Source organism: Cynocephalus volans, chromosome 5 (genome assembly GCF_027409185.1).
Source record: "Cynocephalus volans isolate mCynVol1 chromosome 5, mCynVol1.pri, whole genome shotgun sequence".
In the NCBI taxonomy this organism is placed as follows: domain Eukaryota; kingdom Metazoa; phylum Chordata; class Mammalia; order Dermoptera; family Cynocephalidae; genus Cynocephalus; species Cynocephalus volans.
The window spans coordinates 69,618,587-69,638,220 of NC_084464.1; the positions used below are offsets into that span (position 1 = coordinate 69,618,587).

At 35.7% G+C, this 19,634-nt stretch overlaps 1 protein-coding gene across 1 annotated transcript in view; it reads right to left on the reverse strand.

The window, feature by feature from the left end:
- Window positions 1–1,381: 1,381 nt before the first annotated feature.
- LGSN (lengsin, lens protein with glutamine synthetase domain) overlaps window positions 1,382–19,634 on the reverse strand; it is a 29,489-nt gene continuing 11,236 nt past the window's right edge. Inside the window, exons 3-6 of the mRNA XM_063098321.1 lie at window positions 15,478–15,607; window positions 14,443–14,631; window positions 6,512–6,678; window positions 1,382–2,581 (exon numbers count right to left, since the gene is read on the reverse strand). Of these exons, the coding sequence (XP_062954391.1) occupies window positions 1,382–2,581; window positions 6,512–6,678; window positions 14,443–14,631; window positions 15,478–15,607 (1,686 nt within the window). The remainder of the gene's footprint in view (window positions 2,582–6,511; window positions 6,679–14,442; window positions 14,632–15,477; window positions 15,608–19,634) is intronic.

Consider the following 19,634-nt stretch of genomic DNA (forward strand, 5'->3'; position numbering starts at 1 on the left):
ATATGTGAGATTTTTCAAAGGTTACAGGGTAGATTCCTTTTCTCCCCCAACCACCCTATATTACCTTTCTCCCTACCCTTTAATGCACCCAAGATCTTTATTCTTATGTATCCAAACGCACTCTTCCTGCACAAAGGAGAAAAGAGGGGAGCAGTTAGTGAAGGACAGATCCACTTTCACTATTTAAGCTACTGAGTATGAAGAATCTTAATAGGAGGATCTGAGCCAAATTTTAATCCTCTGCTTGTGTGTTTGCTATCTAAATTGAGACCACAGTCAGGTTTAACTGAACGTAAAAACTCTTTGATCCTAAGCAGTAGAACAGTGTTTTCATTTGCCAGTAAGTGGATTTTGACTTCTTCCTAAAAAGAAGCCAAACTTTAGTAGTAGTTGAAATATTAACTCATTCAAAAAGGCCTGGAACAGTTAATATGCTCTGGGAAAATACCAATTTCTGTGGGCAGCAGAATCAGTACCTTAAATTTAAGCTGCAAACATAGCCCTGGTTGGCTAGGCAGTTGTTTTCACACTCCACAGAGCACTAGAAACTTCAAAGGGACTTCTAGTTTCAAAGAACTGAGCAAAGCAGGAAGAGCCCATCCACCTCCACACACATACCCCATTCAACGTACATTTAATGTAATTCGTCTTCTATATGAGGCATTGTTTAAAGAAAGACTAGTTTTGAAATCTGACCTCATTGTTCCCAGCCCTAGTTCTATTTCTTATGGATTTGTTTCTTGGGGATGTGATAACCTTGAAGTTCCTACGCCTTTGAGGAGCTACTGGAGAGAGTGAAAAGAGAACAGACTGACAGAAAAACTTCTGCAGACTTGTCATCATGACATGTTTTTGCTAAACTTGTTTAACTTATTTATAAAGAGCATAATGATGCTTGCTAACTAAATCTTCACTATGTCTTGATTGGTGAGATTATATTAGTATTTTTGTCTTTCTGGCAGTCACAACTTGTGTGTGTAATTAAAATTATTCCTTGTTTCTTTCCTTTAGTCATTAAAGTTTTGCTTTCTAATGTTTAAGTCTTTTTTTTTTTATGTGTGAATATATTTATTGCCTGAAAGAAACTGAATATTCCTATGTAGGTCAACATACACAGAGGAAATGATGACTGACAAGATCTGGTAAGTTTGCATATTATAGCTTCACTACAACTTTATTGTTTGTTTCTGTTATCAGAATCCTCTCAACAGCCCCACTTCATCTGTCAAATATTCCATGGGGACAAAAAAGAGCAAAAGCATCTGTAGTCATCATCGTTGTTGTTGTTCTTGTTAATTACAAAAGTTCTATCTTTTCTTTCTGGTAGATTAGCTACTTAAGTGAAAATCATATCTCTAAAGGAATAGTTAAGAGATCTATTCTAAATAAAATACTCTAAGAATTTATTTCTTTCAGCATCTGTTTCTTCATTTTCCAACTCATATTTCTTCATGGCAACAAAATATCGAATAAAAGTTTCTCCTAGAGCCTGTCTGAGACACTGATCTTCCTCCAGTGCCACAAGGGCATCTTCCAGTTTCAAAGGGATCTCGGAAGGTTTTGATTTATAAAGGTCCGTGCTCTCATCTGGACCAGCCAAGACCTCATCACTGCTTTGAAGTCCATCTAAGCCTGCAGCAACAGTCGCAGCCAGCACCAGGTAAGGGTTTGCTGTTGCTGAGCCTAGTTTATTTTCTATCCGGGTGCCTTTCTCACCATGACACTTGATATTAAAAGCACAGCTGTTATCATTGTATCCCCATGTCGTAGGCACACTCTCCTTCAGGTCTTTACTCTCCTTGGAATAACGCTTTCGGCAGCTAACAGCAGGCGCCATCAGGCAGCTGAGAGCAGCAGAGTGTTTCAACAGTCCTGCCAACCATTTTTTACCAGTGATTGTGAGCTGCTCAATTCCACAACTGCTGGAGAACATGTTTTTCTTCCCATCGACATCCCAGAGACTATGTGACAAAATTCCTGAATTGCAGAATCCAGTCCCAATGAAAAAGCTGGCAATGTAATTATATTTCCTTGCCACTTCTTTGACACCTGTTCTGAGGGTAAATGCATTATCAGCTGAACTGATGCCAAATTCAGGCAGAAAACAGATTTCCATCTGACCAGGCCTGGTAGAGGAGGAAAAACTTTCAACATTGGCTCCAGTGTGATACAAGCCATCAACGAGTTCCTGCATGAAGGGCTGGTCATGATTATTTAGTAGTGTTGAAGCAGGAAAAGACAAGGTCTTCGAATTGATAATTTCAGGCACACCAAAAATGCAAAAATCATAGATGAAGGCAGAGAGAAAGGAAAAGCCAAAGTCCTGCAGCTGACTCAGCTGCCTCTTTGCAATGTACCTTGGGGAAGTTAACAGAGGCTCGCCAGTCACAGTGAAGGTATCACATATCACTCTTGCAGTTCTCTCAGCCCACGGCAAAACTCTAAAGGTCGATAACTCTGGCATCAGGACTATGTCACTATTAAAACATGTGGCTCTTATGTGATTCACTTCATCGTCCTTAGGATTCGGTATCAATTCAAGATAACCTCGGGGCATGTAAACGCCATGGATCACTTTTTCCTAAAGAAGGAAAAGGATAAAATAATTAGATTTTGAAAACTTGAAAACAAACAAGAGTTGAAAAAGAACCTTCCTAGTAAAAAAAAAAAAAATGTGTTTAACATCTGTTGATTAACACTAAATTGATGGCAGATAAATTTTAAATATCTTAAAATAAAACCCCCAAAGGTAACTTTATAAATAACTCAATATTTTAAGCCTTGAAGGCAGTATACACTCTTAGATCTGAAAATAGCTTATTTATAAAAGGTATAATGAAAAAGAAAATCATTTTACAAAAGGTAAAGCCTTATGGAAATATTGGACACATGTAAAGTCATATGGAAAAAGTCTCCCACACATTTGACCAGTGCCAGCCACATAGTAAGTTCTCTAAAAAAGAGTAGACACTGTTTTATCATATGTTCTCTATTTGGCCTTTTCCAATTATGTAGTAGTCTTTTTCTCTATTCTTAGTAGATGGTTTGTTTTCTAAAAATCAATATTTTTTCGATTTAATAAGAAAGAGCACTTAGTTCAGATGAAGAATAAAGAGAAATATTAAAGCTGAGCTGAAGACAGTTGATGCAATAAAAAAGAAAAGAAAAGAAAAGCTCTGAACTAGAAATAAGGTGACACAGACTAATGTCCCAGCTCTGCCATTAACTGTCTGCATAATTTTAAGGAAGTTTTCTTTAACTTTTCTGGGCCTCATTTTCCTTATCTGTAAGGGAAGAAGATGGATTATATTATTTCTTATATACCTTCATGGTAGAACTTAATAATTTTCAAATTGATATTTTATTTTCAACAAACAGAAAAAAGTCTTAAAATTATTTTTATAAAAATGAAAATTACTTTTTATTAAGCCATGGGCAGACTCAAAGTATTGACTCCACTCTTTGTTTAATGAATTTCCCAGATAGAATTGTATACACACACATACATAACACAAGCACATGTTGTTTAGATTGGTTTGCACAGATAAACCTATTTTTATTGTCTATATATTATGAATTTTCCAAAATTAATTAATTAATCTGTAGTTACAAATATTCACAATGCAAATACTCCTTATGATTTACACCTTCACAAGTTCGAAAATGAATTTAAAGTGTTTTGTTTAAAAAAAGAAAAGATTTTTTTATTTTACTTCTCAAAATACACTGTAGTTGATTTTCATGCCCCTTCAAACCTGTTCCTCTCCACCCCCTCCCCACCCCCCATCATATCTGTTCACTTGACTTAAATAGTGCAAGGAATTTTTGTGGTTATTCTGTCTTCTTCCCCCCAATTTTATTTGTTTGTATGTTTATTTATTTATTTATTTTTAGCTCTCACAAATAACTGAGAACATGCGGTATTTCTCTTTCTGTGCCTGACTTGTTTCACTTAATGTAATCTTTCTCTAAGTCCATCTGATCTTTGACAAAGGCAGCAAATCTACTGGGGAAGAGACTGCCTTTTCAACAAGTGGTGCTGGGAAAACTGCATACTCATATGTAGGAGAATGAAACTTGACCCATACCCTTCACCATATACCAAAATCAACTCAAAATGGATTAAAGAATTAAATATACATCCTGAAACAATAAAACTCCTTAAATAAAACATAGGAGAAACACTCCAGGAAGTAGGATTGGGTACACACTTCATGAATAGGACCCAAAATGCACAGGCAACTAAAGGAAAAATAAACAAGTTGGATTATATCAAACTAAAAAGCTTCTGCAAAGAAAAAGAAACAATCAACAGAGTAAAAAGACAACCAACACAGTGGGAAAAAATATTTGCAGAATATACATCTGACAAAGGATTAATATCCAGAATATACAAGGAATTCAAACAACTTTACAGCAAAAAAACAAATAAACTAATTAAAAAATGGTCAAAGGAGCTGAATAGTCATTTCTCAAAGGAAGATATTTCTCAAAGGAAGATATATGAATGACCAACAGACACATGAAAAAATGCGCAACATCACTCAGCATCTGGGCAATGCAAATCAAGAGCACTTTGAGATACCATCTCACTCCAGTTAGGATGGCTAACATCCAAAAGACTGAGAATGATAAATGCTGGAGAGGTTGTGGAGAAAAAGGAACTCTCCTACACTGTTTATAGGGATGCAAATTGGTGCAGCCCTTAGGGAAAATGGTGTGGAGGTTCCTCAAACAATTACAGATAGATCTACCATACGACCCAGTGATTCCACTGCTGGGAATATACCCAGAGGAATGGAAATCATCCTGCCAAAGGGATACCTGTACTCCAATGTTTATTGCAGCTTTATTTACAATAGCCAAGAGCTGGAACCAGCCCAAATGTCCACCATCTGATGAGTGGATAAGGAAACTGGTATATCTGCACAATGGAATACTACTCTGCTATAAAAAAAGAGCAAAATACTACCATTCACAATAACCTGGATGGAAAAAAAAATAGATATTTTAAGATCACTAAATGAGAATAAAATAACAATAACCAAGTAATAAAATGAGAAAGTGAGTTATCAGAAAACTGGGACTAAGAATAGATCTAGCCATTAAAAGTATATATGATGAGTCATATCAAAATTGTCATAATAAATAAACTTTCTCTAATTAAACTTCAGGAAAAAAGCTGGTTCTTATATGTGAGATATTGAACAAAATAATGCAAAATATTTTAAATACCAGTTCAAAAAAAAAAACAGTAATTTTCTCATTATGCTAATTATATCAATCCTCATCAAATGTAATCAGCATATTAAGTTATGTTTTTGAAAGGGGTTCCATTGATAAACTAGAGCAATGTTCTAAATATGTAGCTTTTAGATGTTATTAATGGAATAAATGATTAAAATGTGACAAAAACTGAATAGCAAACAGTTTTATATTGAGGTCTCTGACAAGTGCCTGAAGTGTCAGTTATGTTTTCTTATTGATCGAAAAAGATTCATGTGAATTATATTCTGGGCCTGTCCACAGGAGATTCCATATTTTTGTTATCAAAATTAACCAATATGTGTTCTTGCCTGGATGAAGAGGAAACAATATCTGAGGGCAGGTCTAAAAAATTTCTTAAGAAAAAATTTGAATCTGTTAAAATTCTTTAAAAAGAGTTTTGAAGATGTCCAGTTTTTCCCAACATAAAGAAAATTTTAAAAGGTACTATTTGATATTAATGTGATAAAAATATTTTTTTTTCAAATAGTTAAACATAGAGGATGCTTAACTTTTATACTTTCTTCATTAGAAAGGACTGATGTCCCTTCATGAGAAATTTGATATTTAAATAACACAACAAATCAGTCGTCAAAATAAACACATGACAAAAATATCTCAAAATATAACACAACAAAAATATAACATGACAAAAAATATAATATGACAAAAATATCACTGACCAAAATATCTCAGAAAGTCTCAAAACATAACTAAAAATACAATGTTCCTTAATGTCACCATTTCTGAGAATTTAATAATATTAAGTCATCCAATAACAATGGAGCATTTTCATATCAGAATTAGGAGCTGAAAGGGATACACTTTTTATCTAGCAAATTCTTTCTATTTAATCGTTTTTTTCCCTTTTATATTTGCTCTTGGGTCCTCTGTTGCAATTTTCTCATGTCAAATAAAATATAATCTTCATAATTGCAGTAAGGGAGAAAACATAATTCTGTGAAGGAAAATTATTCAAGGCAGAAGAACTAAAATTACCAGTCTTAATTGGTTTTACATTTCTATTGGGTAAAGAAATTGCTGTTTGAGAGCTGAAAGTATATGTGCAACTCCTTGGGGAGCAATAATGTGTTTGGGGAGGGACAAAGGAAGAAACAAAGTAAATTACTGGTTTTCAGTTTGAATTGCTATACAGATTACAAGAAAATAGGGAAGAGTAATAAGGGCCATTTGCTTGCTAACGGTTGTGAAATTACATTCAATCATAGCTATGTGTAAAACTCACTTGAAAAAAGTGTGCAGGGATACTCTTAGACCTGGACACACCATGGAGGTCTGTTGCTTCAAATCGCACAAATTGGAGGTGATTTTTCGCCATCTCTTGTTTAATATATTTCATTCTAGAAGAGAGTTGAGGTGGAGTCAGAATTTCAGTGCTGTCCCTGGTGTGATCTGTAAAATAAAGAATGGTTCTAAGTCACTAGATCATGATGAACTGAGAAGCAAAAGGAAACTAGAGAGTAGTGAATTAGTCATTATGACTATGAATAAAAGCATCATATGTTTACCATGTCATTGGCTTAGAGTTGAAGATTTTACATTTCTTAGCCTGCCTTTACCATCTTTCCAAGAACATTGTGTTTAAACATCCTAAGAGATTGTTTATCAGTTGGTACTATGTTAAAGTTAGCATTATTTGCATAAGTATAGAAATACCATATGTAGGTGCTTACCAAAAATCTCTTTACTTATGATAATTAGAATGTACTTGCATAACAGCTTTGGCACCATAAAAGTCTATATATAGATAACTATCATTGAAAAGATTTTGGATACCCAAGGGAATAAAAATCATCATGTCAAAGGGATATCTGCACTACCATGTTTATTGCAGCTGTATCCACAACAGTCAAAATATGGAACCAACCTAAATGTCCATTGACAAATGACTAGATAAAGGTAATGTGTTATATATGTGCAATGGAATAATACTCAGCCATAAAAAAGAGTGAAATTCTGCCATTCATAGCAGTGTGAATGCACTTAGAGAAAATTATGTTAAATGAAATAAGCCAGGCACATAAAGAGAAATACCCCAAGTTCTCACTCATAAGTGGGAACTAAAGACAAACAAACAAACAAATAATAAACAAACAATAATAATAATTAGTTGAGCTTTCGGAAGAAGAGACTAGAACTGTGGTTACTAGAGGCAGGAAAAGGGAAGGGGGAAGGGGAATAGTGAGAGGTTGGTTAATGGATACAAAACAACTGGGTAGAAAAAATAAGTTCTATCGGTGTCTAGTCAAGCTAGGCATCGATAATTAACAATAACTTACTGCATATTATCAAAAGGCTAGAAGAGAGGAGATTGAATGTCCTCATCACAAAGAAACAATTAAGTTTTGTAATGATGAATATGCTCACTACCCTGATTTGATCATCACTCATTGTATAAATGTATTGAACTACAACTCTCTATCCCAAAAATATGTATAATTGATACATTTCAATAAAAAAGAAAGAAAGGAAAAGATTCTGGACTTCTTGAACTAACTGCTAATACCTAAATTAAAAGTTTCTATACAAATGAAGGTAAAATTACTTTGTTTGGTTTGTTTATTTTCTGTGGTTTTGTTTTGTTTTGGTGGTTTTATGTTTTGGGTTTGTTTGTTTTTTTCCCAAAATGCTTTTTTTTCTTTATAATGGCATCTGAATCTAAGAAATCTACATCTCAATTTGTTTAAATAAGCAAACAGAAGTGTTTTTCAAGAATGAGAGTGTAGGAAATAAAAAGCTGGACTCAAACACCCAATTTTAAAATTAGAAACATTTTTTTAAAGTTCTTTTTTGAGACTTTTAAGATAGTCTGCAAATTCTAAAACTTTAGAGCTAGAAGACTTGGGAGATAAATCATCTAATCTGACCAACTTGTTAGCTTGAGTGCCAGAGAGGTACAATGAAGTCCCACTATCAGTTAATTGCCAAAATCAAAACTAGAATCTGAACTTCTCAACTCTTGGTGGGCGGCTTAATATCCCAAAATGAACGAATATATCTATAGCACACGGAAGGGCCATGCACATAGTACACATTATAAGTGTTAGGTACTGTCCAAACTTTCAGGAGAGGCAGCAGGGTATAGTGGTTCCATACAAACACTTACACCCATCTGCCTCCTTTCAAATCCTTCTTATCTTCTCTGTGCCTCTGCTTTCTCACGGATAAAATATTACCTACTTCATAGGTTTGTTATGGGGATTAAACAAGTTGTTTAACGGTTACTGGCAGACAGTAAGCACCATATAAGTGTTCCTTAAAAGCATAAAGTGAGCACAATTACTCTAACTCTAGAAAAATGGTACCATGATCCTGTCTGCATCCAAACACTCATCAATCTGTCACATCACTGACAATGAGCAGCTATAATTTTAAAGTGATACATGAGTATTTTTTCAAGACATAATTGGGCTTTAAAAATAAGCATAAAGATTGACAGTTTAAAAACATACATTAAGTAGATTTTAAGTATATGAAGCATGAGGAAAACAAATTACTGGTTCCACCTACGCAAATATATTAGAGATAATTTCCTGTCACTGATACGTTTGGCTACTCTGAGGCTCCTGAGGCTTTATAACTACCTTCCATTTAACACAAACAATTAAGCTGAAGCAATTAGAATGTTTCATGCTAAATTAGCAGTTGCTGTGTTCCCAACCTATTCTGAAATATTGGGTGTTCAGCCCCAGTTGAATAATGCTCTTTAAATAAATATAATTTATAGGCATTTTAAAATATGGAAATTTTCAGATAATTGGCATTCAAAACATAATAAGTAATTACATGTAAGCTATAAAGAATGCATCTCCTATAAAAGGAAAAAGGTAATTTTATTGGTTCACTAGTAATAGGATCACAGTTAATCGTATTAGTTGTTTGCTTTGTCTGCATCCTCTAACTTTTCTACAATAAATACATATTATTTCAAAATAAGAAAAACATTTACACACTCAATATAGATTTGTTTTTATTACCACACCCTATTCACACTGGACCAATATCTAGGAAGCAGCTAGAAAAAGCTCTGCCCTCATAGAGTGGGGGAACTACAGACAACAAACATGTCATCAAATGCAAAGGTGGGATGATTTCACGTGGTGAAAGTGCTGAAAAAAATAAAACGTAATCACCTGGAGAATGAATTACGTTAGACTATATCACAATGTGGGCAGGTCAAAACCCTGATTCACTTCAAGATCTCTAAGTTCCACTGTGGCTGGACAGTGAGTCTATGTATTAATTTGCCATGGCTGTCATAAGAAATATCCCAGACCAGGTGGCTTAAGCAGAAACATAGATCCTCACACTTCTGGAGGCTGGAAATTCAAGATCAGGTGTGTCAACAAGATTGTTTCTCCTGAGGCCTCTCTCCGTGCTTGTAGACAGCCATCTACTCCCAGTATCTTCACCAGATCTTCCCCGTGCTTGTCTGTCTACCAACTCCTCTACTTATGAGGACCTCAGTCACATTAGAGCCCACCGAAATGACCTCAATTAATCTTAATTACCTCTTTAAAGACCCTATCTACAAATTCAGTCACATTCTGAGGTACTGACAGTTAGGACTTCAACATCAGAATTTTAAAGAGAATTTCTTGTAGGCCACATATATGACTACCATCAAAAAGGTGAAAGTTAAGTGTTGGTGAGGATGTGGAGAAAACGGAATCCTTGCACACTGTTAGTAGGAATGTAAAATTAGCACAGCCATCACAGAAAACTGTGTGGAGGTTCCTCAAAAAACTAAAAATGGAGCTACCATATGATCTAGCAAATCTACTGCTGGGTATTTATCCAAGGGAGAGGAAATTAGCCTACCAAAGAGCTATCTGCACCCTCATGTTTATTGCAGCACTACTCACAATAGCCAAGATATGGACTCAACCAAGGTGTCCATCAATAGATGAATGAATAAAGAAAATGTGGTATACACACACATGGAATACTACTCAGCCATCAAAAAGAATGAAATCCTGTCATTTGCAGCAACATGGATAAGCCTCGAAGATATTATGTTAAGTGAAATAAGACACAGAAAGATAAATACCACATTCTCACTCATAGGTGAGAGCTAAAAATAATCAGTTGAACTTTCAGCAGTAGAGAGTAGAACTGTGGTTACTAGAGGCTGAGAAGAGGATGGGAAGTGGGGTAATGAGAGGTTGGTTAACAGACACAAAATTACAGATAAATAGGAAAAATAAGTTGTCATGGTTTACAGCAGTGCTAGGCATTTATAACTAACAATAATTTATTTCATGTTTTCTGATGGCTAGAAGAAAGAGGATTAAATGTTCTCATCACAAAGAAATGATAAACTTTTGCAATGATGAATTTGCTAACTATCCTGATTTGGTCATTACATACTGTATACTGTATACATGTATTAAAATATAACTCCATACTCCATTTAAAAAAAAATAAAAAAGAATTTGGGGGAGACACAATTCATCCCCTAACAGTATATCATGGTATTTCCATTTTCCTCAGAGTCCTTATTGCCACCTGCTGCCACAATGTGTAATGACATTGGCTCCGTGAGAGCAGGGGCATAGTTTTACTTGCTCCTGTATCCATAGAACCTGTAGCAGTGCAGGCATATGATAGGCACCCCATAAATATTCCTTTAATAAGTGACTGTGTAAGTGAATAAATAAATAAAAGAATAAATTAATATGTCCTGTGTCATTTGACCTTGTATAAATTAGTAAGTAAAAATTGAAATCATATATTTTCATATTTCAATTTTTCATTTAAAAGTTAAATTCTTTCACCAATATCCAACCCGATCCAACCTAATTTCATTTTCAAGGCATCAACTAATATCGCTGCATGATAGTCTAAGTTTCTTTTCTTCAAATAAATTATATTTGTTACTTACAATTAAACCTTTTGGTCAGCCTTTCCCAGCTGCACATGATGAATAGCAGGCAGATAATTGCCAGTTCAGGGACTCATTTGTTTTTCTTACAGTGTGCTTCCGGGGAAGTGTTCTTTCCTATCCCCTCGGAGGACTAATAAATTAAATCAATGTGCTTTTACAGAGGAAGTTTTACTGCTGTGGATATTTAGGAAAAAAATTTTTTAAATTACATTTTCTTTTTTTTAATTCAAAGCTCTATAGCAACTAGAAGTCCTTGGGGAAATGTCCTTTTTCAGTGACAGTACGGACATATTTTAGTTATAGAAAACAAACTATGGTCACTTATAAAACACAGATTCTATCGGCAGTTGGGCTTTCAGAAATACTAATCTATATAAAGGGAAAAGTTCATTTGACAATACACTTGGTAACACATTTAGCTTATTACATGCCTGGGATGATCTGCCACACTCCTTTTCAAGGGCCTGTTGTCCTTCATCCAGTAGCTACTGTGAGAGCCACCCTGTTAGTGCAAATGTGACCCCACCCTCTGGCCACATCATGTTAGCCGAGACACTGTCGGAAAGAAGGTGGCCAAAAGGCCAGGTACAAAGCAGGATCAAAAGCAAAAACAATTAAAAAAGCAGGGGAGAAAAGGGGCTTTGCTTTAGGAAAAAAATATTATTTTTGGAAAAACTCAGAGTAGTTATTACAAAAGAAAATACTATATCAAAATTTCTTACACTTATCTTGAAGGTCAATTTTTACATTTATTTTTAAATGATGCATTGGTGGTTTGCTGGGGATTATAAACTTTTTGGTATTTAGGGCCTGTAGAAAACTTAATCCAGTCTGGGCCAAAGAAGGAGCTTCCGAACTAAACAAGTTGAGTCCATAATGGCACCCACACCCCTAGTCATGGTGGATGGTGCAAAGAGAGCTCATGACACAAGTTCTTTCCTCTGACTTTTTACTTAAGACTAAGAAATGGTAAATTCTATTTTTCTTTTGTGGCTGAAATTAGAATATATAAAACAAAAGTCACAAACTGTGGAGGAGCCAATATGGCCAGCAGATGTTTTCTGATTAGTCTTCCCAGCGTTCAGATACTGTTTTGAATTAGTTGACAATACTTAAATATTAGAAAGTTTCATGTAAAGAATCTTGAGTTCAAGCTTCTCCTAGAACTAGACCTGGCAACACCAGGTGGATATTTTTTCATGCAACTGTTAGCTGGAGCTCTGAGATAGCATGGATAGGGCATTCCTCCTCTAGTTCATGGGGTAGCAAATGTTTTCTGTAAATAGTAAATATTTGCAACTTTGAAGGCCACATGATATTTGTTGGAACTACTCAACTATGCCATTTTAGCACAAAAGCAGGTATAAACAAAACATAAATTTTATTTTCATAAAGTTTTCAGCAGGCTGAATTTGGCTCTCAGGCCAGAGTTTGACCTCTGCTCTCATTTCTCATGACCAGAGCCCCTCCCTATTTTCTAACCCCAGCCCACCTCTCATTTGTATCACCTGCATGGTCCCTGTGGGCATTTGTGTCAACAGCTCTTGCTGTTTAGAGGCTGTCCATGCTCATGTTCTTCACTTCATGGAGAAATTCATGAAGCCAAAGCTCAGAGAATTTCAGTGATGAGAGATGGTATAGTAGGCAGGAAGGCCCTCCAGTGATGTCCACCACATCCTAATCCGTGGAACCTGTGAGTATGTTAAATTGCATGGCAAAGGGACTTTGCTGGTGTGATAAAGGTTATGGACTTTAAAATAGGGAGATTATCTTGGATAATCCAGGTGAGCCCTTAAGAGCAAAAAACTTTCTCCAACTGGAGGCAGATGTGAAAGAAAGGGAATTCGAAGAGATTCCAAATATGAGAAGAAACTGAGGTTTTGCTGTCTTTGAGATAAAGAACCAGAGAGAGGCTTCTGGGGGTTGTTACCCCAGTTCATAGCCAGCAAGAAAACAGGAACCTCAGTTCTACAACCATGAGGAACTGGATTCTCTCAACAATCTGAATAAACTTGGAAGCATATCGTTCCATAAAGTCTCTAGATAAAAATCCAGATTGCCAAAACTTGATTTCAGCCTTGCAAAACCTGAAGCAGAGAAGCCAACTGAGCCATCTCAGATTTCTGATGTACAAGACTATGAGATAACACATTTTGTGCTTTCTTAAAGATTTGTGGTAATTTGTCATGGTGGCAAAAGAAAACTAATTCCTATGGAATCCTGATAGTATTCACTTCCCAGGCTCCAGTTCCTGGTTAGGTCCTGGGTGTAGCAAAGAATTTAACCTTGCCCACAAAGAGGTCTGGCCTTTACTCTTGGCCCGTGGAATGCCTTACTTGACAAGACTGTCTTTATTTCGGGGCTCTGGGTCATGCCAGGAAGTCTAACAATATCACTTACAGTGGGGACTTTGAGTCATGCAGTATCAGCTTGACCTCCAGAGGGCTGGAAACTGAGGTCAGTCACATGGCCAGTCAACCACAGATCCCCAGTAAAGACTCTGGATGCTGAGACTCAGGTGAGCTTCCCTGATTGGTAACACTCCATGTATATTATCACACATCACTTCCAAGAGAATAGCACTGTCCTTGCCTCCACTGATAGAGCACAAGTGGACACTGTGTGCTTGGAACTTTTCTGGACTTTGCCCCATGGCTGATTTTAACTTATATCCTTTCACTGCTATAAACCACAACTTCGAGTATTAACAGCTCTCAGTGAGTTCTATGAGTCCTTCTAGCAAATTCTCAAAACTAAGGCTAGACTTGGAGAACTCCAAAACTTGCAATTGGTGTCAGAAATGAGGGTAACATGGTGGACGCTGACCCTCTAACTTCACACCCTGCTGTACGAGTGTTCCCACTTTTCCAAACGTTGTTCATTCAACTATTTCATTGTAGATTCCCTCTTTTTAACTAGTTTCTATCATTTGCATCCAAGAGAGTTTTAACCAAAACACTCATGTACCAAAACAGTAATAGCACAATCAATAATCCAGAAACTTTGAATAACAGACTTTCAGTTTTAGAAAAGACTTGAGAGATCTTCCATTGCAACCCCTCCATTTTCCAGATGAGCAGACCAAGAGGGTCAAGAAAACTGCAAGGCACTGTATAAATGATAGGTGTATAAATTCTTTTAAGTGTTCTGACTCCCAGGCTAGCATTACTCAACAATATCACATTATCTCTAATCCAAACACAAACTTGGAATTAATGTCTGGAACCATACACCATTTTGTTTCAAAAACCTTACCAGTAAATCCTTACCAGAGTTTGGGTAAAATTCACCTCCAGGAGGACTGACTGGTGTTTTGGGGGATGACGGTTTTATCACTATTGTCTGATCCTGGGAGTCCTTGTCATCAGGTGGCAGATGAGTCTCAGCAGAGCCGGGTCCCATGACTGATTTGCTTGTATCCCCCAATTTGTGACACACCATTTGGTTTCTGATCCTTCCTGGAGTAAATAGGAAAAATGTTAAAACTTGTTGCCATTGTTTTCAACTGTCTTTTAATTCAATAAGGAGAGAAAAAGTTGAGAAAACAGTGTGTTCCTAGGCAATGACATACCAATGTGGGGTGATGGGAGTGGTTTGCTCTAGTTGCAGGCCATAAGGGAGTGCATTGTCTGTAGAGAATTTAAAAACAATAATAAAATCTACAAAAAGTCTGACTGCTTTTTATTGTTACCAGGTGCTGGCAGTTCCTACTGCCCTTGCCTTGGAACACCACTGTTCCTAGGATTGAGTCTTTTGCCCAGATGAACTCCTCAGTTCAGCACTGGTTCAGATCTATTAGAGTCCGGTTGGAAATACAGCACAGGGCATGAAAAATTGTTCCATACCTTTCTCATGCCTCTCAAATCCTCAGTAATAATCTTTGTATTCATTCTCAGAGCAGAAATGTGTTTCTCTTTCTATTCATATGGTCTTCTGTATTGTTCTCTCCTTTCTCTTTCCTCTCAACTTATTTCTAAATGCCTTTAAATTCTGATTTTTTTTTTTTTCTTTTTGGCTAGCCAGTATGGGGAACTGAATCTTTGACCTTGCTGTTATAACACTGCACACTAACCAACTGAGTTAACCAGCCCGCCTAATTCTAATATTCTTATTGGTGATTTTCACATTTGTAAGCTTATATTTGCCATATTTTATGTCAACTGTGTAGGAATAAATTTCTTTTTATTTATTATTTATTTATTTTGCTTCTCCTAAAGAAGAAAACAAAATATTTTATGAAAAGGAAGACCAAATAGAGATTGTCATGGACACACCATTTTTAAGGGATCAGAATAGTTAGATACCGTTTGAATTGGATATATCCATTTCTCCCACTTCACTTGAACAAACACGTGGTTTAGTGACTTTCTTTCTTGTCTTTCTTAATTTACTCATCCTGCTGGCGTCAATCTCATTACCTTCATCTCTTGTGTCCTGTAACAATTAATAAACAAAAAGCCAAATAACAGCTCATGCAAACTACTGATTTTGCATGTCAAAAAGGTAAGATGATTGGATAGCTAAATTATAAAATGAGCATAGAAGACTTTTATAACCAGGTAAGTTTTGTCATTTCTGCATCTACTTCAATAACTCAAAATTAAGATGTTCAACATTGTGCCGACAAGCTGAATTTTCTCTATCTCCTTCTATATGTGGTACAAAAAATATCATTAAATAAATTAAGATCTTGTTCAACTACTCAAGATTTCTACCTTTTTATTTTACTCTGGGATATTTAATAAATTATTTATTCCTAATAATTTTACAAAATCCATTTGAGCTAGAAAATTCACTTTTTATGATTTCTATGTTTTTTAGGATTTCTAACTTTTTTGACCAAAGGCATAAGCACCTGAAGAATTGGACTCTCTTCTCTCTTTTTCCTTACCCTCATCCTTATTGCATCAATATTTGCTTTGCTTCAAAAATAACTACATTCATAAAGTGCTATTTTGTGACTGTGTTTTATATGTGTGAAGTGTAAATAGCTTGAGTATTTGAACAATTTTATCATTTGAGAAAATTTAAAGAGATACATTTAAAACAAAATAACCTAACTTTTACAATCTAGTTATAATCCTTGATAGGTTATTTATTTCCAGCAAGAGTTGGCAGTGAAGCAGGAGCTGGTGGTGGAAGCTTCAGTGTCTCAGCACGAATAGTAGACAGAACTACCCCTGTGGTCCTAGGACAAAAAAGCTGTCACTGAAAAACTATAAAAATTTTTTAAAAGCTGACACTGGCATTTTTAAATTTTTGTTTTTGTTTTTGTTTTTGCTTTTGTTTTTGTTTCTGTAAACTCCTCATTGTGGTTTGAGAGGAGAAAAAAGTGACAGGGTCATAGTCAAAAACTACATTTTAAATGTTTTGAGCTATTGTCCTTTTGAAGAGCAAGTTCTGAGAGGTTCCCTATATGGGGGCAAGTTATATAAATATATGTCAGAGTGGTTGCTGGGGAACAGCTGTAACAGTTTATCCATAAAACCAATTGAGCTTCTGAGGGCTAAAAGAGGAAACAAAGGGTTTTTACTTTTTTGTGTTTAGATGTAATTATAATGCCTTGTTACTATTGTTACTATATTAACAAAGATATATTTCATAGGACAAAGTCTTTCTGGATTTTTAAAGTTTTACTTATTAAAAAATCATGGTCTCCTTCGCTTCAGATAATCTTTTTTCTTTTTTTATTTTTGGCAGCTAGCAGGTATGGGAATCCAAACCCTTGACCTTGGTGTTATCACACTGTGCTGTAATACTTCAGATAATCTTATATTTGTATCATATGGTACTTATTATGTGATATAGTTTTCTTTTCTTTTTTTAGTTTAAGATGTTATCTAAATTTTGCATAAATTTTCCCAATACACTTCTAGTAGGATCTGGCAGTGATATAAAGCCTTATTATACATATTCACCATTTACATTACATATACATTGTATAATTTTATTTTTGTTAAATATTTTTATATAGAGATGTCTCACTCTTTTAAAAAGTCTTGTCTAAAAAAATGAAATACTTGTCTAGGTATATAAATATCAAAGAAGGGCTGGCCAGTTAGCTCAGCTGGTTAGAGTTCAGTGCTGTAACATCAAGGCCAAGGGTTTGGATGTACTTGCCAGTGGCCAAAAAAAAAAAAAAGTCAAAGGAGTCTGAGCAGAATAACATTTGTCTTACTTTGACCCTCTTAGGGATCTCCTCACACATAGATTGAAGGAATCAGATGAGATAACATATGATGCCTTCCAGCTTCAAACTCTAACCTGCAATTGAATAAACCAATTGAATAACCATGTGCTAAAATTAAGCACGTTGTCAGGCACAATTTCCTCAGCACACCACTTGAGGTAATGGAATCTCCATTTCAAAAATGAGGAAAATGAAACCCAGAGTAATTTGCCGAAGGCCACAACAGTGAATGGAAGATGCAGTTTACAAAAAGTCTTCTGATTTTCAAAGCACTATTCTGCCTCCCAAATGCCAAAGACCCAAGCCCAGAGAAAGTAGAGAAAGTTTGTTTAAAAAACATTCACCTGTGCTCATCTAAACTGGATCAAAAGGGAAAGTTTCTTAAGAAAAAAATGAAGACAATTTACCTAGTTACTAACCTAAAAATCTCATCAGTAAGAGCCCGAAAACTTAAATAAATTGTAGTAGTCATACATATTTTGCTGAAACAAATTTATTAGATCCCTGGTTTATCCCACCTCCAGGAAAGTATTTTTATTCTCCTTAATCTTTCGATTGCACTTAGGTACAGTGTGAATGATGTTTCAGTAAAAAAAATCTACTAGCCAAAATTCATGAGGTTTGGGTTCTAATTCTGACTTTTCCACTAAGTAGCAAGTCTTTCTAGGGCCTTGGTGTTCTCATCTATAAACACTAATGTAAATATAATGTGTAGTGAGTAGTATATTAACACTCTAAAAGATTGTCATAACCAAACAATATTTCATATCTCATTTAATACAACAACATCCAGGGAACATTTATTATTACCTACATTTTGCTAGAGCAGAAACAGACCCACAGGGGTTAAATAATTTGTTCAAGATCATATAACTGGCAAGGAAGAATAGGAATTCAAATCCATGTCTTTTATTTGGGGGGCTTCCCACATCACCATAGCCTGACACTTGACCCAAATGGAATTTCATTTCTATTACATAACGTTATCTGTGTAACTCATAAAGCTTGTTTGACTTCCTCAATTATATATTCTTTTTCAATTGTATTTTTTTTAATAACATTCTGGATAAAGGTTAAACCCATCTTAACTTATGTCAACACCATCTTAAACTTCATTAGTCCAAACAGTGAGGATATAACCTACTACAGATAAGGCAAAGTCAAAGACACACAAAATAAATAAAACAAAAAACGTGATTCACAAAGAATCTTACAATCTAGACAGGCAATAAAATGTTGTTATGGAAGTTAGGGGATTCCATATTGTAAAGAAAGATATATGCATAGGTTACCTTAGTTCAAGGAAAGCAAACTCAAGTACCAGGCAGATAACAAAAAGAACACAATTGGCTGGATAGATGGTGACCACAGGAGTTGATACCCCTTCCCAGGAAAGAGACAACACTTGGCTCCAGCCAGTCACTGCCACCTCAAAATGTGGCCCCAGTGTTGTCAGGTTCACAAATTTCCAAGGAACACCAGAAATCTAAATTTTTATATGAAATTTCATGATTGTTAAATGTTGGCAATTAATTTAAAACATAAGGTAGGGAGTAGAGATGAAAAGAAAGTTTCTCAACTACCACACAACCAGGTCTCAAAATGACTGGAATGCTCTTCAGAATGCCCCTCACCACTGCAGGGGTGCTGGGGTGCTAGGAAACTGGAACAAGGTCCTAGAGGACCCCTGCCAGGTATTAACTCTTTAACTCTTAAACTGATGGGTCATGGAGAGGTCCAAGGGCCCCAGGGGAACAATAGGACACAAGAGAAGTTTGGGGGCCAGGAAGGGACCGTTAAGAAGCCCTTGTCAGCAGCTGTTTACCAATCAGTTTAGAAACATTTCACTATTTATCAAGCAGTCAGTAAAACAGTTCTCCCCGCTTACACTGTTATATTGGACAAGCAGTGCCCGATGTAAGTACTAAACAGATGTTAGCCATGATTATTATTGCCTAGGCACCATGCATTACTGGGGATCTCTGTTGGGAAGATAAGTCATTCTAGGTTACCTCATGGGCCCCTGACCAGCCTAGAGATAGCTCTCATTGGGTCATGCTCTAATCCCTTATCTTAGCAGCTCTAGATTCTGAATACAATTGGTGCCAATCATAATCCTAAATGACACAATCCCAAGCACCACAATCTCAAATGTTGAAATTCTCAAAGATCAAAACCCCTAAAGTCTAAAATCCCTAAAATCACCATCCCCCAAAATTGAAATCCCGAAAATATAATTCTGGAAAAACTAATCTAGATGTTTTTTAATGA